This window comes from Elgaria multicarinata, chromosome 13 (genome assembly GCF_023053635.1).
Source record: "Elgaria multicarinata webbii isolate HBS135686 ecotype San Diego chromosome 13, rElgMul1.1.pri, whole genome shotgun sequence".
NCBI lineage: Eukaryota > Metazoa > Chordata > Lepidosauria > Squamata > Anguidae > Elgaria > Elgaria multicarinata.
In genome coordinates, this window is record NC_086183.1 from 28,975,955 (window position 1) to 28,992,878 (window position 16,924).

General features: G+C 45.7%; 1 protein-coding gene across 2 annotated transcripts in view; it reads right to left on the minus strand.

Annotated features, from left to right (window-relative positions):
- Nucleotides 1–16,924, minus strand: part of BCAM (basal cell adhesion molecule (Lutheran blood group)) — a 59,972-nt gene that overhangs the window by 27,855 nt on the left and 15,193 nt on the right. For both annotated transcript variants that reach the window (XM_063140454.1, XM_063140453.1), the window contains exons 2-3: nt 2,437–2,564; nt 1,973–2,186 (exon numbers count right to left, since the gene is read on the minus strand). In XM_063140454.1, coding sequence (XP_062996524.1) covers nt 1,973–2,186; nt 2,437–2,564 — 342 coding nt within the window. The remainder of the gene's footprint in view (nt 1–1,972; nt 2,187–2,436; nt 2,565–16,924) is intronic.

Genomic DNA, 16,924 nt, shown 5'->3' on the forward strand with positions numbered 1-16,924 from the left:
TAGGCAAGGTAAGGGTTAAGAAGTCTGCCTTAGGCGGCACATTTTACGGTACCATTAAGCTGTCAGTCATTTCATCTCATTCTTATGTAGTGGCTAAAGTTTTGGACTGGGAGTTGGAAGTTCTGGGTTCTAGTCCCCACTCGGCCATGGGGTGACCACATTACACCAGTTTTAAAATCTCTTCACTGGCTGCCAATTAGTTTCCGGGCGAAGTATAAAGTGCTGGTTATCACCTTTAAAGCCCTACATGGTTTGGGTCCAGGCTACCTGCGGAATCGCCTTCTCCCGTACAATCCGCCCTACACACTCAGGTCCTCTGGGAAGAATCTACTTCAGTCAACCAAAACTAGGCTGACGGGTATTACCCAGAGGACCTTCTCTTCTGCTGCTCCCAGACTGTGGAATGGCCTGCCGGAGGAGACTCGTCAACTTAACAGCCTTTTAGCATTTAAGAAAGCTATGAAGACTGATCTATTCCAGCAGGCCTATCCAGTGAAATTTTAGAATGTTTTAAGGATGTATTAATCATGTGTGTTTTATATTAGCTGTTGTTCCCCGCCTCGATCTAAGTGGAGAGGCGGGTAAGAAATAGATGATGATGATGATGATGATGACGACGACGACGATGATGATGATGATGATGGAAACCCAGTGAGTGACTTTGGGCCAGTCACAGACTCTCAGCCCAGCCTACCTCACAGGGTGGTTGTTGTGAGGATAAAATGGAGAGGAGGAAGATTATACGCGCCGCCTTGGGTTCCTTGGAGGAAAAAAGGCAGGATATAAAAGGTCTCAGACACTGGGAATGACACCAAACATGCCTTAGGACCACTGTGACCAAGGACAGTCATCTAGCTGGGATTATTGTTATTATTGCTATAGTGCCATTGATGTACACGGAACTTTTACCATTAACATAAGCAGGAAGGAACTTACAATCTAGACTTCAACCCTGGGGACTTAAATAAGCTGTTTTGATTAAGGAGGTGGACTAAGGATTTAAATCAAGGGTGGGCAACTGTAGGAGTTCTGGTAGGCTTTTTTGCCCCCCTGATGGGCCATAGTAGGTAAAAAAAGAAATTAATTAAAAATAATTTGGTGGCAAATTGCTCCGTAGCAATAAGTAGTTCTAAAATAGGGTGACCACAGGGCTTCTGTATCTTTAACAATTGTATTGAAAAGGGAATTTCAGCAGGTGTCATTTGTATATATGGGGAACCTGGTGAAATTTCCTCTTCATCACAACAGTTAAAGCTGCAGGAGCCCTGCCCTCCTTTAAATCTGGTCACTCTAGTATAGCTCCTGCACCTTTAACTGTGGTGATGAAGAGGGAATTCCACCAGGTTCTCCATTTATACAAATGACACCTGCTGAAATTCCCTTTTCAATACAACTGTTAAAGATACAGGAGCCCGGTCCTCCTTTTCATAGGGTCACCCTATCTAAGTTAAATTTAGCTCAGTTACAAGCTAAATTTAACCTTTTTAGCATTCTGTATTGGCAACTGCATACTAAAATTGATAAATGTAGCCTGCAAACAAGCTAAATGTGACCCTCCTAGAATTCTGTAAGAGTGTGGAGCATTATTTTATTTGTTTAAAAATGAACGAGGGAGTTAATTGGGGGAGCAGTGGCGAACACATGTGGCCCACTCTTGAATTAAACTAAATACTTCCTGAAGAAAGGGTGAAGGAAGGAAGAATATCAGGGCAGAGAAAGGCAACAGTTCCAAGCACAAGGAAGAGCCAGAGTGAAGCCATTTAAGCCAGCAAGGGACTCTGGGGCAGGCAGAAGGAGATGCAGGAGAAAATTTAGAGGCAGGGATGTATAGGGAAATAAGGGCAGAGAGATCAGGCAAGAAGGGCCTACAAAGAGCTTTAAAGGCAAGGGCAAGAAAGTTGTGTTGGTCCTGGAAAGGGACAAGAAAGCCGCTTCACGGTCTGAATGAGGAGAGACGCGACCGGAATCTCACCGTAGACCTTGAGTTGGGTCACTCCCATTCCATTCCCCGACGTGCTGGTCACCTGACAGGAGAAGGCTCTCTCGTCACTCACGGCAGCGGCTTGGATGACCAGGCTGTGGCTGGGGTCCATCGAGACGCGGTCAGTGTATTCCGTGGCTCTGTCCACCCCCTGGCGACCCTGGTCGCTGTAGGCCACACGGCGCTGCTCCCCATTCTTGTCCGTCTGGGGGATTTTTGGAGGGTAGGTAGGGAGAAAGGGTTGGTTACTACAGTGACCATCGGTGATCAGCGTGTGGCTCTCCAGACGGTTTGGCCTACATTTCCCATCAGACCTACCCAGCATAGCCAATGGTGAGAAATCATGGGAGCTGTAGGCCAAAAGATCTGTAGGGCCCCAAGTTGCCCACCCTGGCCCAAAACATTCCAGTTACCTCAATCACCACCACCCTCCTTCCGCAACCTCACATACTCACAATGAACCACTCCACCAGAAGGTAGCCGTCTCCCCCGGTCACAGTGTGGGTGCACAAAATGGACACCGGGTCACCTAGGAGAACATCCATCACAGCTGGGACAGATACCTGCACGTCTGCCTGGCATTCTGTAGCAAGGCAATGGGGCAGAGGGGAGAAAAAGAACAGAAGACGGTCAGGTGGGCCCACAAAACATCAACCGAAGTTGCTATTTTTGCCAGACGCTAGGATGACCCTATGAAAAGGAGGACAGGGCTCCTGTACCTTTAACAGTTGCATAGAAAAAGGGAATTTCAGCAGCTGTCATTTGTATATATGGAGAACCTGGTGAAATTCCCTCTTCATCACAACAGTTAAAGCTGCAGGTGCCCTGCCCTCTTTTAAATCTGGTCACTCTAGTATAGCTCCTGCACCTTCAACTGTTGTGATGAAGAGGGAATTTCACCAGGTTCGCCGTATATACAAATGACACCTGCTGAAATTTCCTTTTCAATGCAACTGTTAAAGATACAGGAGGCCGGTCCTCCTTTTCATATGGTCACCCTACCAGACGCCTACTCTGAGGGGGAAAGGTAGACCCAAGGCCTAGTTCCTTCCTGCCTGAGGGCCTGGCAACAGTTTCGTTACCACGGCCAGGGCACCTTCAATATCCCTCCTCTTGCCTCCAAGCTGAGGGGTTTCTTTCAGGGGGGCAGATTAGAGTAGGGGACAGCCGTGCTGACATGAGCAGTTCCTTCAGAGTAACCCTTACAAAACGTCCAATGCTGCTTCTCCCCTTCTGATGTGAACACAACGTCATGCTCAGCAGAGGAACACGGGCAACCTTGCCCTCGAGAAAGCTTGGCTGTGCAACCAGGACAGCCCCCTCTTTCCTCGGCTTTTCTAAAAATATCCGTGGCTGGTTCTGTCACTCCGGTGCTGTGCCTTGGAAGAGGGCAAGGGAGGGTCCGAGCGGCTCGGTTTTAAATGGAAAACACAAATCATTTGATTCTGCACTCACTCCCCACCAGAGGTCTGCCTAATGTTTCTGGCCCAGAAGCCACATCCTTCGCACACATCCTGCGGAGCAATCTGAAATTCTAAGTTTAAAGTCCCAAACGTATGTGGTCACAATCCCCAAGTTTCACTGTTTGAATAAATCCGGCGACGCGGAGTTGCGGTGTTTGGGTACTGTGCCGGTAAGCACCCAATTCTCCGCGTAGCATTGTCGCCAATAGGGGCCCATTAGAACCCACACACAGAAATATTTCTTCCTTTCGTACACAAGCCAGCAGCTTTGCTAGCCTATGCGAGAGGGTTTTTTTTCTTCTTCTTCCAATCCTGCAAGCAGCCAGTCAAAACTGCAGCTATTACATTTGTAGAAGAACAAACAGCAGCACTAAAGGGGCTTAGTTTGGGAATCAAGGGTGCGTGCCCGGCCTTGTTCACAGAGTTTTACAGGGGGTCCAGATGACAGCGACTTCTACTCGTAACCCTCTCATGGTTTCCCACCGCTTTATTTGTATTTTCTCTTGCCGCGTGTAATATGTTAAGCAAAGAAAGACGGAATAGTTGCACGATGCCTTCAGATTGGTTGCTTTAGGAGCCCTCCATGTGGAAGGAATCCAAAGGCATGTCTATACCTCCTGGCGGAGGGGAGAGGATCTCGTGATATGCTGATCGTGAGATCTTCCCTTTCAGTCCACACGCGGTGCGCGACTTCCAGGGAGGAAGGAGGACGTCACGCTCACCATTTTTTTATATATTGAAGATGAGCGCATGAGCGCTCCAACGAAAAGGTTAGTTTTTTAAAAAATGATCCCGCCCCCCCCCCCCACCCCTGACGGGCACGGTTCCAGGCTCCTTGCGTTTACTCGCAAGGAACCAGGACGAAACTGGGACAGCTGCCCACACCTCCCGCGATCTCAGGACGATCCCGAGACTGCAGGAAAAATTGGGCTAAAAGCCGTCCTGGTAATCCCGGGAAAATGGAGGGATCATCCCTCCCTGCCCCCGGGACCCCGTGTGTCATGTGGACACACAGGGACAATCCCAGGGCAATCCCTGGGATAAGGCATGGTGTAGACATGCCCCAAGTCTCCATAGCTCTGCTTAACTACCCAAAGGTCTCCTATTCTCTTAAAATACTCCACCCACTCTCCCTTACTGCCTCAGATGTTTGTTTGTTTTTTGCCAATGAGACCTAAGTACTTAAAAATTAAATATCTGCATGCATGCATTCCCCCCTTCCCTGCCTTTCTGCCCCCTCTTTCCACTATTCTTCAACTTACATATAGAGTATAACTTCCTCAGAGAACTGTTTAGCTTGTGCGACATACTAATATAAACAATACACTGGATTTTTATATTCTGAAAAATGCAAGAGTTCAGCAAAGAGCCGGGCGCAATTCAGATGATTTTCCAAACTTCGAACAAGCTGCAGATTCGCACGCGCCCTGCTCCCCTCCCACAGACATCTTCCCTCCCCATTTCCTGTTTAGAACTTACCATAGTTTAGGGCGCAATCGTATGCGAGCTTAAAGAGAGAGAAAAGTCCTACAACTCCCAGCATGCCCCAGCCAGCCATTTTTAGAGTTTTTGCCCTCCAAAGCAGAACTAGACATCACATTTGGAAGAGGGCTCCTAGGTCTGCTTTGGGAGAGCTTGCTGATTCAGATGTCGTGGCAAACTACGGTTAGTGCTAAACAGGGAATGGAGAAAGGAAGCTGCACTCAAGCGGTGGAGGGGAGAGTGTGTCCAAGACCATGGCTCACTTCCAATCCTCCAAACCATGGTTTGGAGGATCGTCTTTACTGAGCTGTGAGTTTTTTAGTCGTAACGCTAAACCATAATTTGGTGGTATGTGCAGGGACTGTAGCAAGCCTCTGGTCCGCATGGCTATAAGGAGGTGATTGGAAGCATCCACTGCTGCTTTAAACTCACTAAAGTTCCCCGTTACATCCAATGGTTAGCGTTCAGCAGTTTGTTCAAACAAGATGGGATTATTAACCCCACTTTGATCCTGGGTAGTTTGAATAGACCACAGTTTATAGTAACCACAGTTTCCCTGAGTTTGGATGTAACAGGGAACTGTAGTTAGTTAAAAATAAAATAAAAGGAAACTATATATTTTTTAAATTTATTATTGCATTTATATCCCGCCTTTTTTCCTCCAAGGAACCAAAGGCAGCGTACATTTCCATCTCCTCCTCCTCCTCACAGTTGTCCAAGGGGAGGAGATAAGAGGGGTGAGTATGTAAACCAGGCATGTTGAACCTTTCCACACGAGGGTTGGACTCAATTTTGCAGAAGTTCTCCGGGGTTGGTGGGGGCGAAGGCACAATAGGACAGGGCCAAAATCCCCAAAATCCCCACATATTTTAGCTTAAAAGTAATTAAGCCTTAGCAAAAGCACATCTTAATCTTTCAGAATGTGGGGGCCATGCTGTCTGGGGCTGATGGGAGTTGTAGTCCATCTGGAGGGCTGTGTTAAGCTGAAGTTTAGCATTAGATTACATGGTAATCAGATGTACACATTTCAGCCCCTGTTTTAAATATGCTTTTCTGGACTTTAGAAATACACATACATTTGACGTGAATATTTCCAAAATTCTTTCTAGTGGTAATATCCCGTTTCGCGTCCCCGTCCCCACACCCCTGACACGCCCCCCAATAAAAGCAGCTTTCTCCTTTGCTTGACATGTTGTGAACTTCTCATTCGCTCAAACAAAACAATTATACCCCCTTTTCCTCTGTCAAATGTCAGACAGTTATTATATGCCTTTGGCCTCACTTAAGGCAATCTTGAATAAAAAATGTGCAGTAGTGGGGGGCAGTGAGGCGGAGGGAGCAGGGCAGAAAAATAAAGCAGCTATTTGGTATTGTGTGGGTGGGGGTGTGAAGGGAGGGGGGGAATCCACGATATGAAAGGCTCACAGCAAAGCAAGCCAGCAGCTGCTTGGGATTCCAGGCTGGCGCTGAGGGCTTTGTTCCAGGATAAGCCCCTTCAAATGAGGGGAGGGGGAATGAGCTTTCATCTCTTGGTCGGGTAGGGGAAAGGAGGGGGTTTTTTTTGGCAAGTCTAAGTGCCCAGAAACTGCTAAACGCCAGAGAACCAGCTGGGAAACCAGGGAAAGAAAGAGAGATTGATTCACAAACACTGATGCACAGACAGAAGGGGTCCTCTTCATGTAACATCTCAAACCAAGACAGATTAAGAAACGGCGCAAATTGCTCCCCCCTCACCCACCCACCCTAGCAAAGACAAGCCCCAAGGGTGCCCAAAGTCAGACGCAGTAGCAAGAAAACGATGAGGCCTTCTGTAACAGACTTGCTGAGAAGGAAGGAACTTCGCCGGACTGCAGAACAGCCAGGCACACAGCCCAGTTACAGGGTGGCTGCAAAGTCTAAAGGATGTTGGATGGACCCAACCGTTAGGAGACAGACAGACGTTTTTCCAAATTGAAAATGGTGCAGCAGAGGCATCGCTGCCCTTGGCAAGGGATGCATGAGAATGCAGGTTAAACACTAAGCACTATTTGCACATTTCTTCATAAACAAGAAGGAAAGCACTCGAGATCGGAACATTTCGAATGCAGGGAAAAGCGAAATCGAAAGATCCGTCCATCCCATGACTTTGAGTGCTTCGCTCTTAAAAATCTGGCTTTGAATCCCTGTGTATTCAGCCATGTTTGTGGTTACAGGGTTGCCAACGCTTTTTCTCTGACGGGCTTCTCCACTTTAACAGCTGCAGGGCAGGCAGGTGCAACATTGATCTCTCCACGCTGGAAATAACTGTACTTATTGAATTCTGCCAGGGCAGATGCAGTTTCGGAAGACCATAGCTTGGTGGTATAGAGCACTTGCTTGGCATGAAGTAGGGCCCAGGAAGGGATTGGAAAATCCCGCTTGAAACCCTGGAAAGCTGCTGCAAATCAGCGTCAACGATACTGAGCAAGATGGACTCCGTATAAAGCAGTTCCCTGCGTTCCTAAAGATCTGGTAGCAAGACTGGGAAAGACCTTTGCCTGAGACCCCAGACTATACTGAGCCAAATGGACTGACGATCAGTCTCAGGAGTTTCATATGTCGATATAAGTTGCTCATTAAAGGGGGGAATATAACTCTAAGTTCGTTAAATGCAGAAAAATCCAGCCTGGCTTTTGGGGGGGGGGGGCGAGAAGAGGAGGTATGGATGAAAGACAGCAGGAAGACGGTGGTAGAAAAATAAACCCTTACAAGCCCTTTCCTCCCACAGGTTAAAACATGCCCCTCAGCAAGTAATTACCCCTGAGGAACCCAGATCCTGGTACAGAAACATACTGAACATTCCTGCTTAGTATACATAGAGTTGAAAGGCAAAAAGCCGTTTCTTCCTTTGACTGGATCCTCACACTCACTTCTAGAAGTAAAGCCATTGTACATTGACTTCCCAATCAACATCCTCAAGATCAGGATTGTATCAGGCAAACCCTGTGGATCCAGTCCTCATGCAAGGACATAATAATAGTACGAAGACCTTTCTAGCGTGTAGCATTTGTTCCAATCTGGTTTTGTAGTTGCAGAACCGAGGCAGGGGGGAGAGAGGGGAGAGACTTTTATTTTAGCATTCCTACCTGCAGAGAAAAAGCTCATGAGCCCAGATGACAGCACATTATCAAAATTCAGAAGAACGCCACATTTATTATGCATTCCAGAATCAGCTCAGTTTTTTGTTTGTAACACACAGTTGTCACATTACACCTCCTGGTCTCATGATTCTGAGTGGCATCCTGGTGATTTTGACCATTTAGGATTAGTAGCGTTATCATGACTCCGGCGGAATACAGATATCAACTCCAAACCATGGTTCTGGTAGCTTAATTGTGAGTTGGTATAATGTCTGAATACACAGATCAGGGTGTGCCACTGGCCAGCAAACAAGAATCAGAAACCATGGTTTGAAGTGGCTTTGCAAATTATGTTTTGTGCCAACTGTAGTTTGGTACAGCTCAGGTGACAAGTATTTGTTATGTTTATTGCTCCACCTGCAACCATCAGGGAGACAGGAATGAACTTTTATGAAGCTGAGGGAACAGAAAAATACAGGAGCCCCATCCTCCATTAAAAATGTCGTGCAAACTTTGTGAAAGAAGATTTGGAACACATTTTGCAAAATCTCCTGTTCTCTAAAATCAGCCATTTTTCTTTCTCTCTAGAGGTACTTTGGTTTATGAGAAAAATGATAGCAGGGGTGTAAATGCTGAACCTTCCCGAGCACAAAACAATCTCACATGTACGTAACAAGCAACTCCAAAGAACACCTAAGCGGGGGCCTTGCTTTTGGAAGTTACACAAAGGACTGTCACAGAAATGTTGCAAAATGTCTACCGGCTGTAGTTTCACACCCACCGAGCACATGCTAAATTGTATGCAAATGAGGTTAATTATGCCTAAATAACTCAGGCAGGTTAGCTGCTGCCTGCCAGCTTGCAATGCGTCGCCAATGTGGCTCTCGAAGCTGAACAAACGGTCTACTCCTGAGTTGGCAAGACTGGACTACAATATATAATATGCGTTATTACATTAATCTCTTCTAAACCCAGGTGGTGAAAACTGATGGCCTTAAAAAATGGCTATTAAAATCCTTAAATTATAGTTTGATAGTTTCTCTCTCACACTTTTGAACCTGTTTGTTATAGATAATTTCAAAAGACCATTCTGGCTACTAAATCAACCCTTTAAAAAAAAGGGGTCCTTTATTTTCTCCCTATCTGATTATGTATTAGAATTTAATGCCGAAATGAATCTGTGTTTCTATGAAATATTCAGGAAAACACTAATAAACATTACAGATAATTGAACATGGGTGGTTTTTAGTTTCAGTTGGATTTGCCGACATCCCTGGTACTCAGGACATTGGTTGGGCCTCCTGAGAGGGCAAGAGACATATGCTAGGGAGGTACTAACAGCCCCAGTGACTGGCACACTGAACAAGAAGGCAATTTGCCAACTTGCCGAAATGCAATAAGAGCCTGTGTGACCCCTATTCCTTGTAACAATAGCCAACCCCAGGAATCAAAGGAACAGCCCTTCTAATTTTCCTCAACCACCTACCACTTCCCTGGGGGGGTCTGTTCTCCCAGGGGCTTACAAGTAGGCTGTGAAACCATATGGGTCTGCTCCCCTTTTTCTTAGCTCTGCTGGTCTCTGTGGGCATTGTCAGGCGCACTTTGTCTAAGGATTATTTCATTGATTTGGGTGTGGAGGAAGCAGCACCCTTTAAAGGAAGGTGAAACCAGCTGTTTTTTCGACAAAAATCAGAGAATCTCTGGCCCACATCCAGAAGCTGTTTGGTCAAGCCGGGACGGTCAGGTCAAGCCTATGGATGAGAATCCATCACCGCTGCGCCCGGGGCCTTGCAGCCTCGAGAATGCAAGTGTGAGCTGACCAGCCACACTCCACTCCATGCACCCAGGAGGGAAGCAAGACATGCCAACCCTGGAAGCTTCTGCTGCTCCCTCAGCTTCTCCTCCTGGCTGCATTGGGAAAGAGACAGCACTAGAATCGCACAGCAGACCTCACTGGGATGGAATTGGTCATGTCTCTACACGAATGGTGTCTCAGCGCAATTCCCAACATGCACTCCCTTATCACAGCTCTATAGCACTCAAGAGAGCATAGGGGCACCAGGGAGAGTAATGCTCTACTAAGAGACTGTACTCTCCAAAACTGTTCCTCTTAGGGCATAATCCTATGCATGTTTAGACCAATAAAAGTCCTAAAAACTCCCAGCATTCCCCAGCCAGCATATAGGAGTTTTTCTATCTAAACATGCGTAGGATTGGCACCCTTAATTCAATACAGCTAGAGCACAGGTCAAGACAAACACCAATGAGTAAATGCCTACAATAGGATTTGAACCCAAGCAGATAATTCCTTTCCCTTGGACAGCTACACAAACCAGAATGGAAAAGAACGGTAATTCATGCAGATCAACAGTCAGGGCTCAACCTACAGCACCCCCAGGTATGTGTTTTTAAAAAAGTATCTCATGTGGCTAGACTGGTAAAGAACTCCTTCCCAAAACCATGGAAAACCACTAGATTTGTGTGTGTTTTTCCATCTGTGTTTGGGAAATTCCTGTGGAATAAGGGATTCCTCAATGTTTTGATTAGCAATGGTGTACAAGTTTCCCTGGGGGGTGTCTTGCAGGCCACTAGTACCAAGGATGGGGGACTCTTGAGTATACTTTCAGTTTGCACAAGGCCTCATCGAGGCCCAAAAGGTCTACGGCCAACACCATGTAGAAGTAATGCATGCACCCCAGAACTTGACTCGGATTTCTCTTCAACAAAAAGTGTTTTTTACGTAGGCTTTATTTCATTTTAAAACTTTTAAAGGTCTTTATATCACGTTTAATTATAATATTGTACTTTATGGTTTTTAGTTTTGTGAACCACCCAGAGAGCTTTGGCTGTTGGGTGGTAGAGAAATGAAATGCTGCAATCAGGAAAGGACTGGCTGCCTGCTTCTGTGTTTATTGCAAGGAAATCTATCCATGTAATGCCTATGTGTGCTGTTCGCAATTGACAGAATCATGCAAGGATTTTGCCACTTGTGCATATAACCTTTGCTCCCGAGTTTAGAAGCAAAACCAGCTTTAAGATAGCCCTTTTAAGAACACCCCACTCATTGTAAATCGTTTTTTGCAGGACAACAGTGTTCTTTCTGACAGAAGTACAAGGTACTTGTTTAGACTCCCCTTCTGGTAAAAGGTCACTGGACTGAATGTGTGTCTGTGACTGACTGCAAAATATTTTTTTGCCCCCTCTGCTGCATGTTTGTACACAAACAAATGAAGGAGAGCATGTGTACGTGTTTGCCAGTAGTGTGCAGTTAATCCTTCCTCCTCATCCATGTGTGTGGCCAAGTGAGAGAACTTGGAATGCATTTTGCGCTATGCCTACTTTGTAAAATGAGATGCATCATGGCTCTTTCATTTGGAGGCCCTGCACTGCAAACTCCTAGGTGAGGGGGGACCGGCTGCAGAGACAACCGCACTCTGCATGTACTTAGAGGCACTCTCTCCTCTCCACAGCCTGTTGCATCGAGGGGAAACAGCCTCGTTCACACTGGGGGTGTTCAGAAGATCAGCGGGGGAAACCACAGCGTTCATTGTTTCCCGTGCCCCCAAGTGTGCTGGTCGCATAACCTAATTACCTGGGCTGCAATATCATCCGAACCCAGCACGGTAGATTTTCACCCACCCTACAACCCCTACTTCAAGCCATGGGTTGTAGAGTGAGTGAAAAGTCACCATGGCCATGCCACGCGCTGGATTCGGACAACAAGGTAACTTGCGACACAACGTGGGTAGGGTAATCCTGTCTCACAGAGGGCAGGAGAAACAACCAACGCTGCGTTGTTTCTCCCACTGGTTGTCTGAACCCAGTCACTGTTTAGTACCATGATATGGTAGGTAATAACTCCAATATTGAGAACAATGTTTCAGTGCCTAAGAACTTGTGAGTATTGGCTATAAATAAGACCCATGTTTGTGTCTACCTTCTCACACAACCCTGGTCTGAAGAGATTCCCCAGCACTTGAGATTACGGGCTTTGAGCTGGTCACTAGCAGTATATCTGCGCCACAGACTTAACCTGGCTTAAATAACTATTTGCTCTCCCTGGAGAACGCTGAGAACTATGAGCAGTCAGTTTGCTCAGTGTGTGACCCTATACTGCATGTTTACCAAACTACAATTCCTAGGATTCTTTGGAAGAAGCCATGGCAGTTTAATTTAATATAAAACTGAGATCAATTTGCAGTGTAGTTATTCCTCTCTCCCTTCCTCACAGGGTTGTTGTGAGGGTAAAATGTGCTGGCAGGTGAGCGGGGGGGGGGGAAGACCCTGGTTGCCAAGAGACACAGAAATCCTTTTGTCAAAAACGTTTCTATGGAAACATATATCTTAAATCATCATGTCACCCACATAAAGCTGCATTAATCTGTACATCGAACAATTCACCGCTATTATCTCTGTTTTCTGAAGTATTTGGAGGAACATAACCAGTTCTTTTTCAAAGGCTGTGCTTGCCGCGCCCCCGTTTCCACCTGCATCCTTTTTGCTTATTTCCCCTCACGTTCAAATTGAAATAGCCAGTTACTTCTGATAGCTTAACAGTCTTGAGCAGGCTGGTGGGGTTTCAAAGACAAATTCTGAAGGAAGCTTCACTGCTCCAGTCAAACCTTGCTCCGGGAACCCCTTCCCCAGGGAACTACGCCAGGCCTGTCCGAGTCGCTTCAGCAGCATCTTAACATATTATTTGAAGAAATTGCTTTTCCCCTTATCAGGCTGTGGACCGTGGCCCACCTCAGCGATGCACACAAAAGCGGCCCTGCCGGCACATCTGAGCCCAACCGCCCACCCCCCGCCCGGCCGCCCCCATGTCTCCCGCTACTCTGTCTGGGTTCAGGCTGCCCTGTCCTCCCTCAGGCCGGGGAAGGGAAGCTGGAGTGACAGATTAGCCTCGTTAGCGGGAGTCCCGCCGAGGGGACATAGACCGGTGACAGCTGGGGCTGGGGACGCTCCCAGGCCACGAAGGGGAGCCCCACCCCGCACCTGTGCCAGACACAAGCCCACTGGCCAGGAAAAGGTGGATTAAAGCCCCCAGCCCACCCCCACGCCTGACTCTTTATTCATATCGAGGAGGGGGCATCTTTTTAGAATAACCAACGTCTCTCGTCTCAGAGCAGAGGAGAAAATGGGGTCTAGATTGAGAAAACCGACGCTGGGCAACGAAGCCACACAGATTATTATTATTATTGTTATTATTATTATTTATTTATATAGCAACATCAATGTACATGGTGCTGTGCAGAGTAAAACAATAAATAACAAGACCCTGCCGCATAGGCTTACATTCTAATAAAATCATAATAAAACAATAAGGAGGGGAAGAGAATGCACCAAACAGGCATAAACAAAGCAACCCAGGGAGAACTCCGTCACCATTATTATTATTATTATTATTTATATAGCACCATCAATGTACATGGTGCTGTACAGAGTAAAACAATAAGATAGCAAAACCCTGCCGCATAGGCTTACATTCTAATAAAATCATAATAAAACAATAAGGAGGGGAAGAGAATGCACCAAACAGGCACAGGGTAGAGTAAAACTAACAGTATAAAAGTCAGATCCTTCTACCAAGCAGGGTGGAGAATTGTACCCCATGTCAACTGGCAACGTTCAGCAAAATGTGGGGCAGAATGTCTGCTTATATGTATTCATTATTACATTTATAGCCTGTCTGTTCTTTCAAGGTGTCAAGGACAGCATAGATATCCTTCCCTAGGCCCCCGGCATGTTAACCTCTCAACAACCCTGTGAGGTAGATTAGACCAGCACAAGGATACCTAGTGAACTCATGGCGGAGGGGCAATTTGAATCTGGGCTTTCTGACTCCTAGTCCAACACTCCAACCCAGACTTTACAAAACTTATGCCCCTCCATATGTGGTGGATTAAAATTCCATCATTCCCAGCCAGGTGTCTGGGAATGATGGGAGTTACAATACACCACTCTGGAAGACACAAGTTTGAGAAAGGCTGCTTTGACAGCACTAAATCACACTGGCTCTCTGTGAACCTGAAAATCCCTCTGCTAGTACCCCTTTCTATAATCCGTTAAACCCTAAGACCCTCCACCTTCCTGCACTGAACTCCAGCTTTTGTTAACCCTGCTCCAAACAGGGTCGACAAAAGCTTTTAACCTAGCAAGTTTCAGAGTACCTGGATATTCATCCCACCAAGTTAAAATAGGACACCAAGGGGTTAAGAATATAGGCCCACTGCATATAACCATGAGGACTAGAAGCTACTGATAGCCTTCCCCTCGAGGAACAGCCTTCTCCTCCAGTGATTTTTACTCACTAAGAAGCCCTACTTTACCCTTCAAACAGAAGTCCTTGAAACTGAAACCGCAACAGACTGAAATTCACTTGGACCTGAAATCTTGCCTTCACCAAAAACAGAACCCAGGGACAATCATCCCCTGTAATAGGTTTTCTGCTTATTGCAGAGGCCCTGAAATGTGATCCGCCCGTAAAAATGAGGGATGGTGGCAATCCTAAAGCCCTGACTCCCCCGGCCAACGCTTCCAGAAGGAAGAAGATAACCCAGGAGTCCTACCTCCAAACTCAATAACCAAGATCCTTACCCTCCTCCACCCCACGCCACTGGAATTTAAATTTTACAGATAATTCAAGAATCCAGATTCCCAATCACCCTCTTCTAATTACTAACTTCTGCCCATAAGAGCGCCTCTCTAGTTCAGCTAATTTCCCTATTCCACATGTACCCTTTTTCCCTTTCAAGTCTAAACTACACAGTACACACAAATGCATGTTATGGAACCTGTCTAATATGGACACAACACTTTCAGAGGCGGCTATAGAAACTGAACAGTGGCAGGCAATGCTTTTCCCCACCTGCCACTTCCCTTATTCCTTCTCCAAAAAGGTCCTTCAGTTACATACATTAACATCCAACATGTAATTGGCTCTAAATGCCATAGCCAGAACTGTATGCTCATTGACTGCATACTACAAGTGCTAAAATAGTTGGTAATAGGCATGTAATGCAGCAGCCTGAACTTCCCTTTTTTAAAAAAAAAAAAGGTAAACTTAACCACACTTCCATGTGTGTGGGTAAAGCTGAGCAGAGTTTCAAACACTGGGGTCTGAATAGGATTTCCAGGGAGCAGGGGTTCATTGTCTTGCATAGCCTCTCTAGAGGATAAATTATGCCCAATATTGTACATGGATTTTGCTTCATTTGCACAAGTCTCAGAATCCAGTTTGCCTCGGTGAAGTATGCAATGCCCCATTCACTCCCTTGGCAAACTACAAATTATGACGATTAAACCTGCCCTCTTTAGTTCTTGTCTAGAGCACAACGGGTGGAGGAATGGATTCCATGAAGAGCAAATCAAAAAACGCCAACCACAAGGGAAGCTGCTCTCCTACGCCAATGAATAGTTGTAACACCTCTCTGTAATAATGTCTGCAAACCTAGACCAGGATCTCTCCAAATCGCTTTCTACAGCAGAGAAAAAGAATTCAGGTGGCCTGTCTGCTCGCAATCAAGCATTGATTTATTCATTAAAAAACATTTAAGAAAGCTGATAAACTGATCTACTCCAGCAGGCCTATCCAATGGAATTTTAGGATGTTTTTAGGATGTTTTAATAATGTATACTATGTTTTTTAATTCAGTTTTATGTATTTTATACTTATTGTTGTTCTCCGCCTCGATCCAAACGGAGAGACGAGTAAGAAAATAATATTATTATTATTATTATTATTATTATTATTATTATTAATAATAATTTCCTTCCTGTCTTGTCCTCAATGGCCCTGCTGAGCTCAGAGAAGGGTGCACAACCAGCAGAGGGGAAAGGCAGACACTGGTCAGCAACCCTCTGACCATGTATGCCCACCCCAACTAAAAAGAAGAAGTACAAGGTACTTCCTCACATTCTGAGGAAGCACAACAAGTTGTCACATACACAAAGTAATGAAGAAACTCTGTTGCTGAGAAAAGGCATGGGTGCAAAATCCAGCCATTACAACTCACACCCTCCTACCCTGCATTAATGAATCCAGAATTACCACTCCAATCACCAGCACAGATTAGGACCCCAAATTAATCCATTTAGATCTGTACATTAATCATCAAATTGGCTGGCTAAATTTTAATGGACGGAAGGCCATGCATGCTAGCTTGTGGTTTTAAAAGCTGACTTTGCTGAAGTGTGCTTAATGCATTAATGGAATGAAAGAGAGACTACAAAAGATAGCTTTGCTTTCAGACAACAAGTTGTAGCAACTTTCCTTTTGTTTATTAAGTGATGATAAATGTAATTCCTACAAATATCCCCAATTAGTCACTTACCTGAAAGTTTTTGTCATGTGCACATTTATTAAATATGCACTGAACGCATGAGAAAGCCGCCAACCCTCTTGTGAAGCAGTCCACAGCGGCTAAAGGTTTTCAGGGTGTTACATTCATGGGGAGGGACTATACAGACGGTCTTCTATGCATATTGGAAACAGTCTTCCCTAACCAGGTGCCCTCCAGATGTGCTGGACTACAACAATTGGACATGCAGTCTCAGAAAGTTAGGAGCTGCAGTCCGACACATCTGGAGGGTACCCGGTGGAGGAAGCCTGCTCTAGGCTCTGCCACTAGAGGAACAAGCTGTGATGTACGGTGGAAAAATTCCCAGTGCTTAATTTTTCTGCAGAAAAAAATTCCATTTCATAAATTCATTAGTAAACAATGAATGGATGCCAACTGCAAATACAATATTAGCCAAGGTTGACAGTTTCAACGCTGTAATTATTCTTTTTTCCAGGTGATTAGGCCTAGGATGAAGTATGTGAGAGAATACATAAGGGTAGTATAATATCCAACACTGCACTATGTAAGTGATGTTGCACTAGTGCAAACTATCTCTAC